General features: G+C 49.4%; 7 protein-coding genes across 7 annotated transcripts; 4 read left to right on the top strand and 3 right to left on the bottom strand.

Moving 5' to 3' along the window:
* Positions 1-561: 561 nt before the first annotated feature.
* Positions 562-3,090, top strand: ASPWEDRAFT_49033 (origin recognition complex subunit 1; the record flags this gene model as incomplete). The annotated part of the gene is made up of 3 exons (XM_040837202.1): positions 562-1,368; positions 1,423-1,556; positions 1,614-3,090. The coding sequence occupies 3 exons, from the start codon at positions 562-564 to the stop codon at positions 3,088-3,090; spliced, it is 2,418 nt and encodes an 805-aa protein (XP_040692605.1).
* Positions 3,091-3,265: 175 nt separating this feature from the next.
* On the bottom strand, positions 3,266-5,101 carry ASPWEDRAFT_347248 (WD40 repeat domain-containing protein). The gene is made up of 2 exons (XM_040834077.1): positions 3,364-5,101; positions 3,266-3,297 (listed from the first exon to the last, which is right to left on the bottom strand). The coding sequence occupies exon 1, from the start codon at positions 4,869-4,871 to the stop codon at positions 3,507-3,509; it is 1,365 nt and encodes a 454-aa protein (XP_040692604.1). The 5' UTR covers positions 4,872-5,101; the 3' UTR covers positions 3,266-3,297; positions 3,364-3,506.
* A 164-nt stretch (positions 5,102-5,265) lies between these two features.
* On the top strand, positions 5,266-6,346 carry ASPWEDRAFT_105585 (ankyrin repeat domain-containing protein; the record flags this gene model as incomplete). Its single annotated transcript, XM_040827738.1, has 6 exons — positions 5,266-5,323; positions 5,378-5,403; positions 5,513-5,641; positions 5,708-5,830; positions 5,910-6,239; positions 6,296-6,346. The coding sequence occupies 6 exons, from the start codon at positions 5,266-5,268 to the stop codon at positions 6,344-6,346; spliced, it is 717 nt and encodes a 238-aa protein (XP_040692603.1).
* A 430-nt stretch (positions 6,347-6,776) lies between these two features.
* Positions 6,777-7,535, bottom strand: ASPWEDRAFT_103451 (type 1 glutamine amidotransferase domain-containing protein; the record flags this gene model as incomplete). Its single annotated transcript, XM_040827560.1, has 1 exon — positions 6,777-7,535. The coding sequence occupies one exon, from the start codon at positions 7,533-7,535 to the stop codon at positions 6,777-6,779; it is 759 nt and encodes a 252-aa protein (XP_040692602.1).
* Positions 7,536-7,901: 366 nt separating this feature from the next.
* Positions 7,902-11,199, bottom strand: ASPWEDRAFT_36623 (M protein repeat protein). The gene is made up of 3 exons (XM_040834503.1): positions 10,669-11,199; positions 9,125-10,608; positions 7,902-9,068 (listed from the first exon to the last, which is right to left on the bottom strand). Exons 1-3 carry the CDS (start codon positions 10,883-10,885, stop codon positions 8,130-8,132), a joined length of 2,640 nt encoding a protein of 879 aa, XP_040692601.1. The 5' UTR covers positions 10,886-11,199; the 3' UTR covers positions 7,902-8,129.
* A 165-nt stretch (positions 11,200-11,364) lies between these two features.
* ASPWEDRAFT_105820 (H(+)-transporting V1 sector ATPase subunit H) lies at positions 11,365-12,911 on the top strand (the record flags this gene model as incomplete). The annotated part of the gene is made up of 3 exons (XM_040827760.1): positions 11,365-11,659; positions 11,729-12,248; positions 12,299-12,911. The coding sequence occupies 3 exons, from the start codon at positions 11,365-11,367 to the stop codon at positions 12,909-12,911; spliced, it is 1,428 nt and encodes a 475-aa protein (XP_040692600.1).
* An 898-nt stretch (positions 12,912-13,809) lies between these two features.
* Positions 13,810-21,138, top strand: ASPWEDRAFT_103905 (uncharacterized protein; the record flags this gene model as incomplete). The annotated part of the gene is made up of 5 exons (XM_040827603.1): positions 13,810-14,005; positions 14,069-15,328; positions 18,544-19,418; positions 19,473-20,998; positions 21,057-21,138. 5 exons carry the CDS (start codon positions 13,810-13,812, stop codon positions 21,136-21,138), a joined length of 3,939 nt encoding a protein of 1,312 aa, XP_040692599.1.
* Positions 21,139-21,480: the final 342 nt, after the last annotated feature.

Genomic DNA, 21,480 nt, shown 5'->3' with positions numbered 1-21,480 from the left:
ACGCCGAGAGAAACAAGAAGGACCACCGTGGATGGATGCAGAAAGTCACGGAAGGCAGGGATTCTGTAAACCGTTACACCCAGCTATAAGGCTTATTCAATGAATATAGTTAATGCTTTTTGAATAGGTTGATTAGCATATGATTATCTGTACAAAACTGGACAGATCATATCTCTCCTCATGCTAGCTGGTTAATGGCAGTCTGGATAAACGCCAGCATCGGGTATTTGCATTGATCTGCATTCACACATAGCAATTGCAATTCCAAGGCTTCGGAAACACAATAAGTCATCTCCAGATGAATGACTGCCCAAGTAAATTGAGAATGAATTGCGAGTATTCAATAACGACCAGCTTCCACTCCGGACGTACTTTGATGTAGATCTCAATTGCGGCCTCTGATTGGTGGACAGCTGATATAGCGCGCTAAACCCAGATAGGATCAAAGTGGATAACGCGTGATTTCAACGCGTCTTTTCCTTTTTCCGCTCCTTCGATGCTGTCCCTTTCAACCATCCCATCCGATTGATTCTGAATTGTCGACGGCCATTGGACGGTCAAATGGCGCTGGATATTGCAGACGAGTCTGAAAGCTTGCAGGGTCGCAAGCAAAATGCCCGCGAGCGTGCTCAGCAATGGATGACCAAAGGTGGTCTCGTTCGGGACGATTCCGATGACGAGCTTGGTGAGGAAGACCATCCATGGGATTGGATATACGACACGGGAAAAGAGGACACAAAGACAGAAGAGTCGAAAGAACCTGCTGCGAATGATGCCGAAGAGAAGTCGAGCCGAAGACGCTCCGCCCGCCCTGGCGCAAAACGCCGACGCACGATCATTGGGGCCAGAATGAATACATTCGAATGCAAATTGGGCCAGGTTGTGTTGCTCAAATCACCAGAGCCTGGAAAAGATTGGGTTGGAATTATCACTGAATTCGTGGAGGAAGAAGATGAGGAGGAGGAAGGGGGGGTGTTGAAGTCTGCCAACATAATGTGGTTTGCCTCTCCAGACGAGTTCATGTCGACAAAGAACAAGAAGCGAACGGATGCGTTGCCAAATGAACAGTACTTGACAGCCGACTTCAACGCCAATCCTTTGACTTCCATTAACGGGAAAGCTACGGTTATGTCCAAGGATGCCTTCTTTGCCAAGTACCCAGATGGTGCACCTCCAAAGAACAAGGAGGACTTGGCAGAATACAACAAATGCATTATTTGTCGAAGGGGCGTGAACCAGCTCCAGGGAAGATATACCGATGAGTTTGTCTGGGAAGATGTATATCGAGAGGATAGGATTTTTGATCTCATTGACATGATCAAGGATGGGCTAAAAATGGCCAAGAAGCGCAAAAACGTTGACAATGATGTGAGGGACCGTTCGAACTTTTGACAGAAACTAGTGCTAACCTCACTAAATCAGTATGTCGATACTAAGGATAAGGATGATGATTTTGCTCCTGTAACTCCGAGAAAAAGACAAAAAGTGGCCTCATTGGGAGCCACTCCACAATCATCACGACGTCAAAAGCCCCTTACGACACCAACCCACAAACGGTATTTGAAATCTGCCTGGATATATGATACACAGTGCTGATACTGATAATTTTACAGGATCGTAGTCAAGAAGCCCATCGAGTTTACGCCTCTAGGCACTCGTGTCCTACCTCCCACACATTTCGATTCCCCTTATCGTCAAGCACGCAATCTTCTACATGTCTCCACGGTTCCTACTTCGCTCCCCTGCCGAAAGACAGAATTTGAAACGGTGTATCATCATCTCAGTTCGGCAATTTTGGAAGGCACTGGCACTTGCATTTATATCTCAGGAACACCAGGCACTGGGAAAACGGCCACTGTCCGTGAAGTTGTCGCGCAGCTTAGTTCAGCTGTGCATGATGAAGAAATGGACGACTTCATATTTTGTGAAATCAACGGAATGAAAGTCACTGACCCTCATCAATCATATTCTTTGCTCTGGCAGCACTTGAAGGGTGATCGAGTGTCGCCCTCCCATGCACTCGAACTCCTTGAAAGAGAGTTTTCGCATCCCTCCCCTCGACGAGTGTCATGCGTTGTCCTCATGGACGAGCTCGATCAATTGGTTACCAAAAACCAATCGGTGATGTATAACTTCTTCAACTGGCCTGCCCTCCGTCATTCTCGTCTTATTGTCCTTGCCGTTGCAAATACGATGGACCTGCCTGAACGAACATTGAGCAACAAGATTTCCAGTCGTCTCGGCCTAACCCGTATCACATTCCCGGGTTACAAGCATAATGACCTCATGGAGATTATAACTACTCGATTAGCTAGCGTGCCAGGAAACATTGTCGATGCGGATGCTATCCAATTCGCGAGTCGAAAGGTGGCTGCGGTTAGTGGTGATGCTCGACGTGCACTGGACATCTGCCGTCGAGCTGTAGAGATTGCAGAGCAGTCCAGCGAAGCTGCAAATGCCAAGGAATCGAACGGAGACCAAATGGACATGGATGAAACCGAATCCTTACCACCAACACCTACCAAAACTCCAGCTCGTAAAGAGAGAGCCATGCAAAAACAACTCCAGTCCCCCCAGAAAAAGCAGCCCGAAAAGAGCTCTGCTGGAAGGGTCACTATTGCCACAATCAAACAAGCTATTCAAGAGGCCACCTCAACCCCTCTCCAACAATCCCTCCGTTGTCTCCCTCTCTCTGCGAAACTCTTTCTTGCTGCCATGCTGGCTCGTGTACGCCGGACCGGTATTTCAGAATCCACATTCGGAGACGTTCTCGACGAAGCCAAGCGGATTGCTGATGCTGCTGTCGCGGTGGCGGGCACAGCTGGCGCAGGTGTAAAAGAATTCCTGCTCGGAGGTGGCAGCAACGCTCGTGTGAAAGCCTTAAGCTTCGCCTCCATGGAACTAATGAATTCAGGCGTTCTCGCTCTGGAACACGGTGCAGGAACCAAGGGACCGCTTGGAAGCTCTGCCATCCCAAGCAGGGGTGATAGAAGCAGCAAAGTCAGGCTCCGTGTTGCACCAGAGGACGTGAGGGCCGCTTTCCGGGAGGATGATGAAGCTAGGGGGCTGGGACTGGGAACTGATCAATAATTACTCATAATATGCCGATCAGGCCATGGGGTTAGGGTGCATTGTTTTTGGCGTGATTTGTCGATGACACTACTGTATGATAGATTGTATACAGGTTTTACCTACTGTTTCTGTAGAGCAAATGATACCCTTGCTGTTTTCACGCATTGCATGGATGGAAATTGGCGTTGGTCTACCCGTCCCATAAAGACAAGTCCTAACCAAAGTCTTGTATGATACACATAAACGAATATTCTTTTTGTCAGACCTTTTTCCAAATGGAAATGCCCATACCATTATAAGATGACAGTTACAAAAGTTCGAAAAACAACGCTGAACTCCATATAGTGCGTAATAAAGAAAAAAAGAAATTCCCGACTCGTACATTCAGACACCAAAACCATGACGGGGTATAAGGATGATACTGGACAATCAATCTAATATCTCTGTCGTCCAAGGGTAGGAGCCCAAGTGACAGGATGCGTTTCTGGTGTTGCATCCTCATCTTGTTTCCAGACCTTGATGGTCTTGTCGGCCTCTCCGGTAAGCAGACGCAAGCCGGTCCGATCAAAAGTAGAAGCCATGATACCAGCTTCGGCATCCAACGAACCGGACTGTGCCATGGTGTCAATAGACTGGAAGCGGTAACCGGTTTTCCAGTCCCAGAACGACATGGAGCCATTGTCGCCACCAGAGAAGAGCACATTGTCTTCGTTGACGGAGAGCGAGTTGATAACGGCGTTGTGGCCTTCGAAGTTTTGCATAAAGTCTCCCTCGGGACACTTCCACTGCTTGATGCTGCCGGTACTGGCACTGGCAAAGGTGAACTCCCGGGGGTGGGTGGTGAGGTTCCGTACACCCTTCTTGTGATGGGTCAAGACACCCATGGACTTTCCGGCAGCAAGATCCCACATGCGGACTGTTGCATCCAAGGAACCGGAGATAATCTGCGGGTCGGCTTCCTGGCATTGAATGTCGGCGACTGTACCTTTGTGGCCAGTCAGAACATGGACATTGCTTCTTGTTCGCATATCCCAGACTCGAGCGACACCATCCCGACCACCAGTGACTAAGAGATCGAGTCGGGGATGGAGGGCAAGCGTATAAACTCCGCTAAGATGGCCGTGGTAGTGACGGATGACCTTGTTTGTTTCCAGATCCCAACACTTGACCATTTTGTCTTCTCCGCATGAAAAAAGGTAAGGGTGTCGGGGAGACACGGCCAATCCTCTAACAGTAGAGATGTGACCTGTGAGAGTCAGGCGCAGAGCACCTGTTGCAAGATTCCAGATTTTAATAGTCCGATCACCAGCACCACTAGCAAACCATTCGTTGTTCGGTTCCACCGCCAAACTTCGTACCCATCCCAAGTGTCCCGAAATCACTCTCATCAGCTTCCATGGCGCGTGCCAGTCGGGTCTCTGCTGTTTTGTCGCCGAAGGTCTCTGGATAAGACTCTTTGGTTCATTTTCACCGCCAATACCACCGGGAGTTGGGCCAGGAGCCTTCTTCACAAGGGACATCGAAGAACCACTTTGATCGGCGCGTGCCTGGCCTTGGGCTTGAATCTTGGGGCGCTTCGCGCGCCCAGTAGCAGCAGCCTTGGCCTGCTTTTCCGCCAGCACCGGTGGTAATTCCTTCACATCTTGGTATTCTGCCTTGCGTCTGTATGAAAGACCGATCGAGCCATCAGCGGCTGAAGGTGTGACCATGAGATAATCGGGGCCGAAAAGCTCAGCTGTTCTCTTTGCGGACCTGCGCACGGCTTCATCGGCCGATATCTGCGAAGGGATAACGTCCATGGTTTCGTAGATTAAAATCGAATGTCGTCAATTAAAGCGTTGAGGACCAGCCGGGGTTCTGATCTGGTGAAAAGGTGCGGACGTGTCGTGCGCGTTCAGCCCTCTGCGCAGAGGGGTTAGGCTAATTTGTGTAACTGAGTAGCGCTACTTGCAGCGTTAAAAATGCGATTAACTGCAGAAAACCCCAAAATTATGAAGGTGGTGGGGAGATGGTCGATGGTAAAGAAATCGTCCCGCTGAATTGAATTCGGCGCCTTCGACTTTTGGCGGAGGTTCGCAACCTTTGCTGCCTGAGGCGACAAGGCCACGATGTCAGGTGTCAACAGCTCCCCGCCGTATCTACAGCTTCTCTTATCTTGGCTGCTTTGTTCCTATCAACACGCCGCAAATCGCCATGGATCCCAACCACGACGCCAAATTTCCTTTGCATGAAGCTGCTCGGGAGGGCAAAAGTAGGTCTTCGTTCTAGCTTCTATTAAATAAACATACTCTTTAACTGGTAACAGCTTCAACTGCCGAGTCTCTTTTGAATGTGAGTACTTTGAACTGCCCCGCATGGTCTGGTTATTTCGTAGTTACCTCAACTTTTATGCGCTCTACTATACATGATTTTATACCAAGCTTACTGACTATTTTAATAGGCAAACCCCAAGCTAGCTTTTGCCAAAGATGATGATGAACGGCTTCCTATCCACTGGGCCGTGGCATACAACCACCTCTCCATCGTGGAGATGCTAGTAGCCGTCAAGAACTTCGATCCCGATGTTGAGGTTAGCTAGCATTTTCTACCCCAAATCACTCAAGTTACTTCGTGAAGTGCTGACAGCCTGATACAGGATGCATCGGGCTGGACTCCACTGATGATTGCAGCCAGTCTGAGGGATGCCGAAGGAGACCCCATTATCGAATTATTACTGCGGAAGGATGCAGATGTAACCGTCAAGAGTGGTTCTGGCCAGGTAAGCTCCTGATCATCTTGCATAAAGAATACACGAGACATTCTTTGTATGCCGAGGAAATCTAACTTCATATATTTAGAACGCCATCCACTTTGCAACTTCCAAAGCCAATATCTCCACCGTTCGCATCCTCCTCGCCAACAAGTGCAGCGCTAGAGTCAAGGATAAACGGGGCCAGCTGGCTCTTCACCGTGCGGCAGCTATCGGGTCTATCCCTATCATTAAACTTCTTCTCGAGGAAGGTAAAAGTCCTGTCAATGCGACAGACATGGATGGTTTGACGGCTTTGCACCACGCCATTTCTGAGGGCCAAGGCGATGCAGCAATAACATTACTCAAAGCTGGTGCAGAAGTTGATAAGAGAGACTCCGATGGTCATCTGGCGATTGACTTGGCCCCGGATGCGATGGTAAGATTGATTCCCATTTCTTTCTAGCCGTGACGGAGCTGACGAAATGGTCAAAGGTCCGGAAATATATCACGCAGACAGCTGAGAGAGAAGGCATAGACCTGTAGGTCATCAAAAGCTATAACTCTGAAGGAGAAACATTTCCATGAGTTTGCCTCGTGCCAAAGTAAAGGAAGAAGTAACAGATTATTCATGGATACCCAGGGCTCGGGATCTGGCTGAGGGTGGGTAGAGAAAACCCACCCAAATCCCGCTATGGTCGTACTAATAATTAATGATGAGATATTGCTGGGAACACTGCCACGCGGCACTGGTTATAACAGGACAAACCAGAGAGTGTTGAGATTTCCACTAGCTGTCTCTTCCATTAAGTCAGCCTAATATTTTAACATAATCCACTATCGAACCGCGAAGTTTTCGCTTGGCACCATACAATTTGAAGCTTTTCAACTGCCAACGCCATAAGTTTATACTATACAGGACATGAATATATAGCTATTTAATAGGGCAATTTCGTCTTTTATGAGAAACAATATATCACACACTGATCATCCGCAAAAACCGATCACCCAAAGCATTAGCAGCCATTGGATTAGCACCTGTCACTAGCTCCCTGTGAAGCGTAGTGTTTCCGATCTTCTCTCCAGCCCCCTCGACCATCACGGCGCCTTCATTCCTCAAGGCCGACTCAACCTTCTCAATTTCCCCTCCCATCATGGTCTCCATCGCCTTTTCTTCAAGATCACTCCAGGAAGTGATCCTATACCCATTGTAAACGAAAGACCCATCTCCCGCTGCCTTCGTGCTGAGAAGGGCATACGGACCATGGCATATCGCAGCTGTTGGTTTATTCTCCTGATGGAAATATCTGAGTATCCGACCCAACTCTGGATCATCTCCGAGATCCTTTAGCGGCGCATGTCCGCCAGGGATAAACACCCCCGCAAACGTAGCCAGCTCTTCGTCGCTGATGGAATCGAATCTTCGAGGGTGATCAAACCCGTTTTCTCGTTTCAGTCGATCGAGAAGTTCGTTCTCTCTATTGCGCTCGTAGAAGCATCCAGCAAAGGCAAGGAGAGATTCGCTGTTGGGGTCTGGAGTCGGTTCTTTGCCCTGCGGAGAAGCAAAGGTGATTTCATGGCCAGCCTCGAGCAGCTTTCGCACTGGTTTGGCGAGTTCCATTAAGAAGAAGCCAGACGGTTGGTCGACTGTTTTGCCGGCGTCGGGGCCGCTGGTCTTATGGATCGGGAAGGAGTTGGCATCACTTAGGATGACAAGCACTTTTTTGGTAGGCATTTTGGGTCAATTTCTCTTTCAGCACAGAATTGAATTGAATTGAATACAACTTTATGGTGAGAATATTGTTCTGCGTTTGTTCGTTGATCTTGTGGCCCCTTATAACTAACTGTATGGGTTGTTGATGATATGACATTCGGATGACGCATTGATGATCCAGGTAGCAGGATAATACAGGGAAAGAAAGAGAACAGAGTCTATGAACTTCACCAAAGAACCGGTCTTGTTGAGACAGCTTGAACGCCAGACTTTCTTGGACTGATCTTTGCTCTCCAGTGGATCATTAACAAGGTGACGTTCTCGCCATTGGGGCGATTCCAGTCGACAGGTACTTGGATCTCTCCGACATCGTAGTAGTTAAACCTGGTAATTATTATGCCATTTGATTGAGGGAGTCGAGGAATTTGAGGGGACCTTCACGCCCCAGGGCTCTCAAGGCGCGAGTTAAATTAATCGAATTTTGTTTCGGGCATCAGATCATAATATCTTAAAGAAAAAAGTATACATCAACCCATATCATCGTCCACTTCCGGATAAGCCCTCCGAAAATGGTATTTACAAAGAAATAAAAACTGTCTAAACCATATCAATACCTTATTTCATGGTACTGTCCACCAGTTCCCGATAGATCCTCTTCAGATCAGCAATATCAGCTTCAAGTTCTTCCACCTGCTCGCTCTTTTCACCGAGCATCTCGAGCGTGGTTTGGTATCGTTGGTCCAGCTCTTCGATTCGGCTTTCTAATTCGTGCACACGAGCGCCGGAAGACTTGTTTTCTTCAGTCTCCCGCATTAGGTCGACAACTTGGTTTCTGGCCTCATCGCGTTGTGAAGTAATACGTGCCAGTTCATCCTTAGATGCAGCCCGTTCACTCTCTAGCCGGCGGACCGTGGCGCTCATTCGCTCCACCAGCTGGACAGATGGTCCAGCTCCGACGGTAGACTCAGAAATTATGTCGTTGATTCCACGGGAATGATGGGTCTGATTAGCACCATACACCGATGGGGCGAATGGTGTTCCCGATCTACTGAGGAAATCATCCTGTTCGAACGCAATCGAAGGGGGCTCCATCATCGATGTGTTCATTACACCGTTTGCAGCCGGAGGTGAAAGAGTACCTTGTGTGAACGAGTTCTGGCGTGGAGGAGTCCCAATATCGGGCGACGTTGGTAAGACTGACGAGCGACGACTGGTAGGCCGATAGTCTGAGAAAGATCCTGCGGTGTCGAGATTACGACGATTCAATGCAACGGGCGACTCTGTACGCGACTGTTGGAGGAAGCCTGCAGGTGGAAGCATTTGTTCACGCCATTTCGCCCGTTCCTCCTCGAGTTTCTGTGTCCACACTGCATCACTGGCTTTCTTTTGCTCGACCAAATCCTTCTGAGCCGAGACCAGGTCATCAGAAGCTTTCTTGAGTCTCTGCTCCGTTTTCTGTAGCTCTTGCATGCACTCTTCGAGTTTGCTTTGAAGGTCATGCTCGGTCTCTCTGGCGGTCTCAAGTTCCTCTTCTGCCTTTTTGGCTTTGAGATTCTGAAACAAAACCATTAATACTTCAGAACAAACCGATGCTGGATTATTAGACTTACCACTTCTCGTATCTTCCGTCGCATATCCCCTTCTCGTCGTGCGACATCATCGCGCTCTTTCTCGACGGTTGCTAATCGTGAAAGGAGCGAGCCCTCTAGAGTCTGCCAGTTTTCGCTGGCGACAGCATACTGAGTCTGCAAGGTCTCAATCTGCCGTAATAACTTGGCTTGGGCATCTCCTGTAGCTCCGGAAGAAGCCTCCTCTGCTCTTGAGCGAAGACTTTCCATCTTGCTTTCCAAAACAGATTGCTCATTCTTAAGTTCGGCCTCTAGCATCCGGGATTTCTCCTTCTCTTGCTCAATGCTTTGCTGAAGGTCACCGACCTCTCTTCTTAAGTTTTCCTCGCTAAGGTCATGCTCAACCTTGCTACTTGATAGTTCCTCTTCCAACTGCGTGGTCCGTTGCTTTTCCTGTTCCAGAGCATCTGACTGAGCTTTAGCTTCGGCAGCTTCAGCACGGGAGACTGCTCTAGCAAGTTGGGCTTTCATTTCTGAAACTGTTTGGCTCAATGCGTTCCTTTCGCTTGTAACGGCATCAAGATCTCGAGACACTTTCGTTTGAGAGGATAACGATTCATTCGCTCTCTTCTCAGCAGCTTCAGCACGTTTGACCCTAGCTTCCAAGCTTGCAATGTCCTTTTCCAGCTTGTCAGTTTTCTTCTTGTCCTCGGTTTGGGTTCTTGTGTTCTCGATGAGCTGCTGTCGAAGTTTCTTGAGTGCAGTCCTGTGGTCCATTTCTGATTTTGACAACTTCTGCCCTTCCTCAAGTAATAATGCTATCTTTTCGTCTTTCTCCCGGAGCTGCTTTTCAGTACTCCCGGGATCAGCAGTTCTTGCCGCGTTCTTAGCGGACTCGGCAGCTTCTTTAGCCAGATATTTTAGCTTGGACTGCAATGCATCTATCCGTTCAATGTAACCGTGTGTCTCTTCTTGCCAGTTGGATTCGGCAACTTTATGGTTGGCCTTTAGTTTCGCGACTTCTTCTCTATCGTTTGATTCCGACTGGGGGTCCTCTGGCGAAACGTCCACAGTAGTTTGTGTTAAATCTTTCGATGCACGCGAACTCTCTGGTTCATCGGTTTCTGACTTTATTGAACTTTCGTCTTCGTGCGCACGATCCGTCTTATCCTCAACGGTGGTGTCCTGTGGCGGGGTATCATCTTCTTTGGCGATCTCCTTCGAGTTGCGCGACGAGATTCCTGAATCGTGGCTAGCCCTTGGAATTGTCGACGGATCCTCTTCAAGATAGACAGAGTCCCGGGAGAGCTCTTGTGTATTCCTTCGAGAAGATCCCCCGTTAGACTCAACGTCTAGGCTCGATCGCGCATCGTTACTCGGAACGGGACTGGGTGGTGACGAGGCCTGGGCAGAGGAAGGTTGAGAGGCGGTATTTCCTGTAGCATTCGATTTATTAACCATAGCACGGGCTAAGCGTTCTTGAAGACGATCATTCTTTCGGGCGTTAGATGAGTTACGTGAGACAGCTGAAGTTCCAGCAGTTAGCTATGCGACGAAACCCAGAGCGATCGATTGAGTTTTCATACTGCCAGAAGTAGGTTTGGAGTTTGAAGCCCCAGTCTGATTTCCTGGGCTCTCAGCTTGTTTGGCTCTCGCAGCAGCAGCAGCTTTCGCCTGTTGCTGGTTCTTTTCATCTTCCTCTGACAGAATGAGATCCAATCTAGACTCGACACCAGCGACTGCCTGTTGCAAAAATGACCCAACCTTCCATTTGGGCTTCGAGCCCTGAGAGTTCTGAGCCATGATGGCAATATGAATAGTTTCTTTTCCCGACCGATATATTAGCTACTTCCCAGCAGCGCGGCGATAATTAAAAGTTCATGAGAGGCACAAATCCTCGATGGTGGGCGTGCTGCCTGATGAGTATCTGATCGTTCCCAGGTAGGACAAGACAGATCGTCGTTTGGGGGCAAAACGAAAGTGGCGGAGCAATTAATATTGTAAACGACAGAATATAGCCAGAAGAATAAAATAGGAGCGACGTTGGAGAGCGCAAAGAGAAGGGAACTGGGCCCGCTGCCTAGGTGGGTGTCTGGAACTGACCGAGTGCAGCCTGGTTGAAGCGGAACTGCAACAGTTGAAGGATGCCAGCCGCCCTCTTGGCGTGGGGACTTCGTGCCGGCAACGTTGCCCGTCGGAGCTCCCCATCCCCATCCATTATTCCCTGACCATCGGCTCTTGTCTCTTGTCGTTTATTATTGCTGCACGGAATTACGTCGACAATGTCCTTGGAGCCGCCCACATATTTGAGTTCCCTGCAGAACAACATTCGAGCGCGCCCCATTCCATGGGAGGGGGCCGTCCGAGCTGGCAACATCACCGATGACCACTTCAAGAAGATCAAGGCGGTGGATAAGGTCCGCAAGGAACAACGACGTCAGACGATAGATGGAGATCTCCAAGGTTATATCAGCCTACTCGCCGGTGGAGGTGAGGGCAAGAGCGTTTTGGACTCTGCCTCCAGGAGGAACGATATCGTGCAGTATATCCTCGTCCTGGCTGCCGATTTGATCAATGGTGTGGACACCCCTCTATACTCGTCGCTTTCATCCATGCGCTAATCGAAGGTGGTCCATGATGATACAGATGTCCCATCTCTATCCTCTGCACTTGTTGCGCATCCTGATCCATACAAGCCTTTCCTCCCACTCCTCCGTCAGTCTACAAACGCCGAAGACCCAATCCCACTACTCACTTCGACCTTCTTGACAAACCTCGTGTCTACCAGCCTTGTTTCCTCGTCAAAGCCCGCTCCTAGAGACGAACAGGCGCTTCCACAACTCTATACCTATCTCTCGACCCTGACAAAGAACCAAGACAGTGGGTTGCAAGACATTGGGGTCCAGGGAATCTCATCATTGCTTCGGACCTCGAGGTCAAGAGAAATCTTTTGGAACCAAAGGAAGGAAACAGTGGACCCCTTGGTTGATATTCTCCGAGCTGCTGCGGGGGCGAAGGATAATGGTTCCAGCACCCTGGGTAGCAGTGTACGTGCCATTGAGCCAGGTCTTTCCGGTGGGGTTGGAATTCAGCTTTTATACCGTGTCCTCCTTGTTATCTGGCAACTGAGCTTTGAGGGAAACCTGATTGGTGATGATTTACAAGAGTATGTAACCAAATCTTGTATAGGCTGGGTGCCCGTGCTTACTGATCCAGGGACCACGAGATCATCCAACTTTACACCCATCTTCTGCGACTATCCCCCAAGGAGAAGACGACTAGACTGCTACTCGCAACTCTCAACAACCTCCTCTCTTCTAACCGTACCACATTGCTGCCCGTGGCCGTGTTCATCCGCCTCCCCGCTCTCCTTACCAACCTTTCTGGCCGTCATTTGACCGATCCCGACCTTCTGGAGGATCTCAAGTCTCTATCTGACACGCTGGATGAATACACCAAGACGCAAACCACATTCGATCAGTACGCGGCCGAGTTACAATCGGGTCACCTTCGCTGGTCCCCACCCCATCGTAACCCGCTATTCTGGAAAGACAACGCCCGTCGGATTCTGGACGAGGCAAACGGCTCGCTTCCCAAGAAGCTGGCTGAGATTTTGTCCAAGGCCTGGGACAACGACAAGCAGGTTCTTGCCATCGCATGCAATGATGTTGGCCATTTAGTGAAGGAACTGCCAGAGAGGCGTACTCAGCTGGAGAGGTTAGGACTGAAGACCCGGATCATGGAGTTGATGGCCGACAAAGACGAGTCGGTCAGGTGGGAAAGTTTGCGAGCTGTTGGGGAGTGGCTCCGTTATACCTTTGAGGGCTGATGTATTTCCTATTGTTCTTATACCGGGCGATGTGACTATTACCATGATCCTATTTCCTTCCTCTTTTCTTCCTCTTTTCTGTCAGAGTATACTTGGCTGCATTATCCGTTGCCCCAGCGTATTTTTTTTGAATGTCATTTTACTGTTCATATGTTGGGATTTACATAAGAGACTATCATTATATTAACCTTTGAATTGAATGCCCACAACATTAGGCACTTGTTCTAGGAGATAAATGGGGCTGGAGCACAGTTTAATTACTGTGACTGTAACCAGCAGTATTGGCAGCGTCGATTATGGCAAAAGATCATCGAGAACAGCTTTCACTCCCCACCTAAATGGATACATTGACCTGATTATGGAGAAAGTCGGGTGTTTCAATCGATCGGACCGTTGGGATACCCCGCATGACTTGTCTTAAAATTTCCAGCATGATCTCCGAGAATAAAATGGAGCATTTATGGCAATGACACCATTAGTCGATAACCAGGCATCGGATTTTCTAATGATGATGATATCTGGTTGACGGTTGACCCCAAGTCTCCAAGTTTTAAGACATTCTAGCAGCGATCGCACATCCTTGGTGGACCGCACGTCCTGAAAGAGGATGGGGTTGACCCGCTATACAAGAAGAAGCCCGCTGGTTCCTGGCCATTTTAACGTTTGCCGCGTGCCACTCCTGTTCTCTCTTCCCACTGTGATTTTTCGAGGGAAAAATGACTTTCTATTGCTTCTGAGTCTTTTTCTTCATCGACTCGAAACCCTGCTGCATTGTGGCGAGCACATTGCTCCTTATCTATATCATTTTTCCTTCTTATCTCCGCAGTGACATCCCGATTTCCCCGGGGGCGAGAAAAAAAAGTGATCCATCCACTGTGCCAACTCCACAATCCACCCGATGTCACGATCATTCACGGGGTGCAAGAGGTGTAAGGCACGGCGTCAAAAATGTGACGAACAGCGACCAGCGTGTGGCCGATGCAATGCGGCCGGGGCACAGTGCCGGTATGCGATGCAGCTTCAGTGGGGAGGACGGGCCTTCTCGCGATCGAGATTTGGGGCATGTGTGGGAAATGGAGGCATGCAGAAACTCGGTGGGTTCACTTGCAATATCCTCTCTTTGATTGCTCTTCTGACATGAAGTTATCCTAATACAGAGTACTCCCCTGGGGAGTTTATCTATACCACCAATTCCGCCAATGCGCTCCCAAGCCTGACCTTCACGCAACCCGTCGATCCGTTTTCTTCGCTCTCCTCTGACCACAAGTCCTTGATCCATCACTTTATCAATGACGCCTCTCAGATCACCGCCTGCCACTCGGGCATGCAACGGGATATTTGCAAGATGCTCATTCCCATGGCTCTCCAGACTCCCTCGTTACTGTATGCGACCACCGCTCTCTCCGCGATCCACCTACAAGCATTGCACAATCAGTCAGAATCCGTCAAGTCGGCACCGGATATAGCACGATTTATGGCACTAAGTCTAGAGCATTTTCGGAAGGAACTTCAGAATCCCGCCAACAGAGGTTCGGATGCGCTTTTGGCCACGGCACGGACACTCTGCCTAGCGGAGATTCATTCGGGGGCTATACATCCAAATTCATGGCGAGCTCATATCGAGGGAGCAAAGGCGTTGATGGGAGCGTCAGAGGATAACGGGGTGGAGTCGCCTCGATCAACGGATGGATTCCGCAGGTATCTGAATCGGTGGTATCGGTCCATTGTCTCGCTGACAGCATTGACGGGCAACGGGCCACCGATAGGAGAAGTTGTGGACAACTCAAGTTTGAGCGTCATCATTCAACAGGATTCGCCTGATTATCTTGACGATTACTGGGGATTCACAGTCGACCTTGCGGCCATCTTCCGCGGGATTGGTGCGGCAGCCTGGAGAAGTCATCTGGAAAGCCAGGGCCAATTCTTTGTCCAGGAGGGTGACAGCAGCATTTTGGATGAAGCTGCATCTCTGGAGTCATTGTTACGAAGCCTGATGGCTCGTGATGGTTCGCAACCTGCCTTCTACCCAGGGGTTGTGGAAGGGTTGACAGCAAAATCTATCCATGAATTCATGCTCTGCAACGAGGCGTTTCAGCACAGTGCCCTCATCCAGATTCATCGCCGATTACGAAAAACCCCGACATCCTCTGCGGCCGTGCAGCAATCGGTCAAAAGAATTCTAGAATGTACGACTGAGATCGGACCATCCGCAGGCCTTAGTCCATGGGTGATGCTCACGACACCGTTATTCATTGCCGGGTGTGAGGCATATGGCGAGGACCGGGAGACGGTGAGGCAATTGCTTGCCTCGTTGCACGATACCATCCGGGTGCCAAATGTTCTTCAATCTCTCAAGTTCCTCGAACAATACTGGGCGAACCAAATCAGCGAGGAGGAGGATTGGAGTCATTTTCTAGGTATGATAAAATACATTATCTACAATGTATAGAATCGATGCTAACGAATCTAGATCGGATGAGATTCGATTTCATTCCCTATTAGAGTCAACCGGCAAGGCTTACTTGAAGTTTCTTGATGTTTACGATATTAGCGAACGTTATTTGGTTTTGAAGTTGAAGTATTTATACATCTACGGTGCCACTGGGCCTCAGGCGCGACATTGGCACTCTTTACATATACCTATGGCGTCACACCGGGAGACTGGCAATTGTTCATTATTTACCAGCGTATACATGTGGGTTTAGTGATGTTTTACGAATTCGATATGAATGTTATTGAATATATCATTTTGTTTCATTTCCTCCATGATACTATGTATTTCTAACTTCTGTCACTGTATAAGTGACAGGTATTCAGACTGCCACTGAAACCTTAACGTAGGGCTATCCCTTATAGATAACTAGTGAAGCAAGGGACTGAGTCCGGCGTTGAGGGCTGCAAATGAAACTGTTTAATTAGAAACATTTCTGTACGACAGAGAGAAACTGGGCCTATTTGATAGATGAAACTGCCAAGTAGGATTATCCCTTGACTGGACGGTGACGTGTGGTGTACAGCGTGAACAGTAGAAGGTGACTCTATTCTTTGTTTCGACCAAATCCATAAACGAGAAGCGTGATGCTATTTTTTAGGGCTATAAGATATTTAGTAATTGATTATCTGACAAATATATGGCAGAAGGATTGGGTGTTTTGAATTTATTGTCTCGTATCTTGGAATAGAAGGCTGGACTCTATGTATGTAAGAATAGCAAATGGGGCTGTTTTATAGAGACAATGAAATATCTTTAGGAACATTTCAATAGAGAATTGCATCAATATTAATACAGATTACTCCACCGGAATATAGGGCTGAGAGGAAGACTGAATTATGGGATTGCGTTGTTGTGTCTATTTTAGGTGTTGGAGTACAATTTTAGAATGTCAATTCAATAGATTCGTTGTGGCTGGACTATGACTCCTTTAATATGGAGTTGGCCAACCTCTATCTTTATTCTGCTTTTATCTTTCTTTCTCTTTCTCTTTTATGTATTTATTTTCATTCTTATCTGTCAACATCTGCAGCAATCCCCTTGACAAGTACCTGCGTCTGTACATGTATGTAGATCCTTGCGTAGAGTTTTGAACAAAGCAAGGAGGAGAATAAACTGCAACTAATAATGAGAGTTGCGACCAAAATAAGCAGCCCACGGTTTGGCCATCTAATAGTGTCGCTATAACTCACGCCACTCAGTGGGAGATAAAATCATGTTGTCCAGGTGTCAGCTTACAGCTATTTATGGCCCCCCTGTAAAAGGCTGGATATGTATAACATATGATGATATATGCCTCTACTAAGCGCCGACAGGAGTAATATTGTTTCAGCGGTGGAGAGTGGGCGGTTGTATACAAAAATATCTACAGTCTAGAATTACTTCAATATAGACAGTATGACAGTATCAATCAATCAACTCGGACTGACTAGCCATCCTGGCCTGAACTGCATTAACTCAAGCCGAGATTGTGGAGAGAACTAGTCCAGTGTTAACTACTCCTTTGGATGATGTACATACAGTAGCACGGTTGCCCAGTGCTTTTTTCGACCGCAACTGGCCCGAGTCTTGTCCTCGACACGCGGCTGGTCGATGCGTTCTTCAGATTTGATTTGTTGCGTATAGAAACACGTTCTGATAAGCAGGTTAATGCCGATATAATTAGATGTGACAATGTGATATTGCTGTCTATCCTCAGCATCCTTCATGTTCGTGAACGATATCCAGACCCCCTGAGTATCTGGTGGGGCTCGGCCGGAAAGAGTTAGCGCCCTGAGATCGGCCGCCCTAGCTTGCCGCCAGTGAGCCGCTCCCCTCTTGGAGACATCGTGCTGAAGACGTTGGAGATGGAGATGAGATGATGAGATGGAGCAGTCAGAGTCGAGACTCTGCGAGTTACAGAGATACAGAATGCAGAAGGTGAGATGCTTACACGCTGAGTCTGGATAATGCTCACGGTCTCATGCTGACACTGCGGAGATGTCTTCCTTTGATCCAGTCTGCAACAACCACCAAACTGACAACCTCCCACGCTTGCTCGCGCCGGTTTGGGTCTTCCTTGGGCCCATGCGACTTAAATGTCGATCAGAAACCCTCCCAAGTCATGCCCTGCCATGGTCCTTTGGCTGCTGCTGCGTCTCTGATTGGGCTCTTGCCAGGCGTTGTTCCCTTCCCATCCCCTAAACGCGTCTTCCTCCCCGTTCCCCACTGCAAACTAAATTGTATCGCCCCATGCTCTCTCTTGTCTAGACGCCGCCAAAGCTGCATTGCCAATCTTTACCTCCTTTTTTTCTTTTGTCCCTTTTTTTTCCCTTGTCTCTCTGCCTGTCTATCATCCTCCCCCCCCAAGTCTCTTTGGGAAACCCTCGAAGTCTGTTTCCCTGGTTTCTCTTTGTCCCATTTCCTTGTCTATCTCTTGCCGTTGGCTACTGGAACTACTACAACTAGTCTAGTAGCGCGTGTCATCGTTATTATCACCTTCCCCGTGCTCATCGACAACATGAGGGAGCGTCGATCGATAGTAGTCGCCAAGTGAATTTGACTATTCCTTTCCTTTGACCCTGTCGAAAAACTCTCCAATAATGGCCGCTGCTGTTGGCGATGATTCTCCGCCTGGCGGAGTATCTGCCGCCGCCTATCTACACCAGGAGGAGGAAAAAGAAGGTTGGCCAAGCCCTCCTCCATCGGACTCTTCTACCACGGTCACGCCTCCTCTTCCTCAATCTTTTTCTTCCTTTCGCTCTTCTGTCACTACTACCACCCCCGACACCACCACTGCTTCTCCGGTGCGCAGGAAACCCCTGCCTCAGCATGCTTCACCAGTGATTCAATCTCGCCGGTCTGGGCCCTCGATATCTCGCCTATCTATCCCCGAGGGCGAAACGCCTGCAGACCCCCCGGTTTCCGCCAGGGGAGCTCCCCCTGTTGCCAATCCCGCCTCCCCTCTTTCTTCAGCTTCCTCGTTCGTGGACCAGTCGTCCCCCTTGGTGTCGGAGAACCAGAATAGGTATGCGTGTGGAAGCCCTTCTCCTTTTCTTCCCCTTCCCTTTTCGGTATGATTGGAGGACTGACCTTGTCGTCATCTGTGACGCTTCCCCAGATCCTCTCGAGGTGGACCGTCTTCAGCCCCTCTTCGGATAGATACTTCCTCGTTCGTGCATGAGGACCACCACCACTACGACCACCGCGACAATTCAGTCGACTACGGATCTCAGTTTTCGAATGGAACCCCGATCCACAGTCGTCTCGTCAGCGAACCTTTTATCCCGGTACTTAATTCCCCTCCGGTAAGCCTTAAGCGGGCTACCATGGCGTTACATCCAGCCAACAACCATCACAACAACCGCCCACCACCTCTGCGGATTGACTCCAATGGTCGTCAGATGTCCGCAAGTTCTGCAGACTCTAAAAACCCCAAGACCCCCGGAAACAAGATCAGTTCCTTCTTCGGCTGGAAAGGCGCTACCTCCCCTGGCGCAGAATCCTCCAGTACCGAAATCTCGGATGGCGGCCGTTCGCCATTACCATCCCCCATGCCTCCCTCATTACCTAGTGCTTCCTTTTCTATCACCCCAGCTACCACAATCCCCATCGATATGTCCACCAAGTACTCTTCCCCAATCCGGAATCCATCTCTGAGCAGTGCTAGTGTCCTGGACCAAGGTAACTCTAAAATCAACGAGCTTGAAAATGAGTTGCGGGAAATCAGCTCCGAGTTGGCGGGTTCCATTCGGAGGGAAATGGAGCTGGAGGATCTCGTCGAAAGACTCCAGTCTGAAATGCCAATGGAAGCCAATCGGCGCACCAGTGATTACTTCTCGGATTCAGGAACCAGTTCAATCCGCTATGCTTACGAATCGGGTGGACGGGTTGAGGATGTTGAGAAGTTTAAGAGAACGGCGGAGCAGGAGCGCGCGCAACTCAAGGTCGACCTTTCCAACAAATGGCAAGAGGAACGATCTCGCCGGACAGCAACCGAGTCGCATGTCCAGATCTTAGAAGGGCAAGTTCAACAGGTAAGTGTTTTATGAGCTTAACTTCTAACAACATGGTACTGACCTCGTTATCAGCTCCGCCGCGACAGAGCAGAGCACTCTGATTTGTCTTCCAGAAACAAAGAACTCGAGAGTGCGCTGGAAGGTACTCGTAGGAAGCTGGCGGAGGAGAGGCAAATCAAAGACAACTTTGAGGATCTTCTCACTGCAATGAGAGTGGAATTGGAACAGCTCCGAAATGAGCGGGATCTCCTGCGTGAAGGTGTAATGCCCCCATCACAAGACGACCAGGGGGGTCTCGATTCTTCCGAGACGGAGCGGCTACTGGGAGAAATCGAAGCCCTGAAGATTGAGAACGCCTCTCTGGCTCAACTACAGACTACGAGATTCGCGTCAATTGCGGAAGAAAATGGCTCTTCGAGTCGACGAAGCTCGGGGCTGGGTCTGTCACGGTCAAACTCGCTGGCGCGGATGCCCACCAAACCCAGTGGCTTGTCCCGGTCGAGCTCTCTGTCGAGGTCCAATTCCGTGTCTGGCAAGGATCGTGAGAACCGCGAATCATTGGCAGATCGGGTGAAGGATGTCGAAGCGCAGCGTGATGCACTCCACCAGGCTTTGCGAAGCCTGCTGAATCGTCAAGCTTACGAGGCTCGTCGGTTTGAAAAGCGCACCAGGCTCTTGGAGTTAGAATTGGAGCGTGCGCAACAGGCAGGCTCCCCAACAAAACTGGGTTATGAAAGAGAAGTTCACGTCCTCCGAGACGAGGTCAACTCTCTCCGAATGCGCGCCGAAGACGCACTGGAACAGAAATGGCAGTGTGAAAAGGGACTGGCAGGTCTCAAGATGGACCTGGATCGCGCTGAACAGGAGACCACCTCGCTGCGGGTGCTGTTGCAAGAACATGATATCTCCCTCCCCGAAGACATCGATTCCGAGCGGGCTGGATTTGCCGAAGTCTTGGCGACATCTTCATCGCTGGAATCCGCATATCAGCAGCTCCAAGCTGATAGGCAAAATGCTGAGGCTAACGCCGCCCAATCGCCGCAAGATGAACTCAATGCTACAGAGCTGGCGGCTGCGGGCAGTCGCACGGACCTGTTGGCCAACCATGTGCGACAGCAGCTGGATACCAACAACTCCCTGCGCAGCCGTTTGGCCGATGCGATCGGCAAAGGCGAGAATGATCAGCAGCTGTCCGCGGCCCGCATCAACGTACTGCAGGACCGGCTCAAGCAGATGGAGGATATCCTTGTGATGGCCCAGCAGTATTCCGAGGAAGAAATGGCCAAGCATGAGGAAGAGATTAACCGTCTCAAGGAAAGTCACAATGATCAACTCATGCGGATGAAGAATGGATCCCGCAGCCCTGCGGCTCTGTCTCCCATGCCTCCCACGTCGCCCTTCGGTGTACGATCTCCGCGTCTCGACAAGACCACCAGCGGTGACGGAATGCCGCTCACTGACGCCATTCAGTCTGAGAGCCTCGAGAAGCGGGTGAAGGAGCTGGAGAAGCTCCTCCGCGATGCTGATCTGGAGATGGGAGAAGTGGTTGGACGGATGAACCGAGCTCAGATTGAAGTGGCGGAATTGCAATCCGACAGGTATGATTTTCCCCACACTTTTTTCTCTCGCATATTGATACTAACGGTTTTGCAACAGAGATGAAGCACTTCGACAGACCCGGAAACTCCAGGCTGAGATCCTGGGCGAGCGCGAGGTACTCAAGGCCCTGATGGGTTAAATCTATTAATTATACCAGACACATGCAGGCATTTTGCTGGCCTCGCATGTTGAACATACAGCACTGTACATCTATATACGACGACGGTCGGAGTTTTTTCATGAAGTTTCACTCTGGAATAGTGACACTGGTTTCTTTTGAAGCGCTTCGAGCGCAAGTTCTTGTGGATGCTTGAGCATTCGCCCTAGTTATGGGCATTTGTGAATACTATTTACTGACGGTGTAGATGGCTTTACACACTCCACCATTGAGCTGGTTGGACTTGTATATAAATCACCTAGTGATAATACATAATTATTGCATCTTTATGGATAGTCCCGCCCCTTGCAGCAGCTGAATAAT

This window comes from Aspergillus wentii (assembly GCF_001890725.1).
Source record: "Aspergillus wentii DTO 134E9 unplaced genomic scaffold ASPWEscaffold_2, whole genome shotgun sequence".
NCBI lineage: Eukaryota > Fungi > Ascomycota > Eurotiomycetes > Eurotiales > Aspergillaceae > Aspergillus > Aspergillus wentii.
This window is presented reverse-complemented; position numbering and strand designations above follow the sequence as displayed.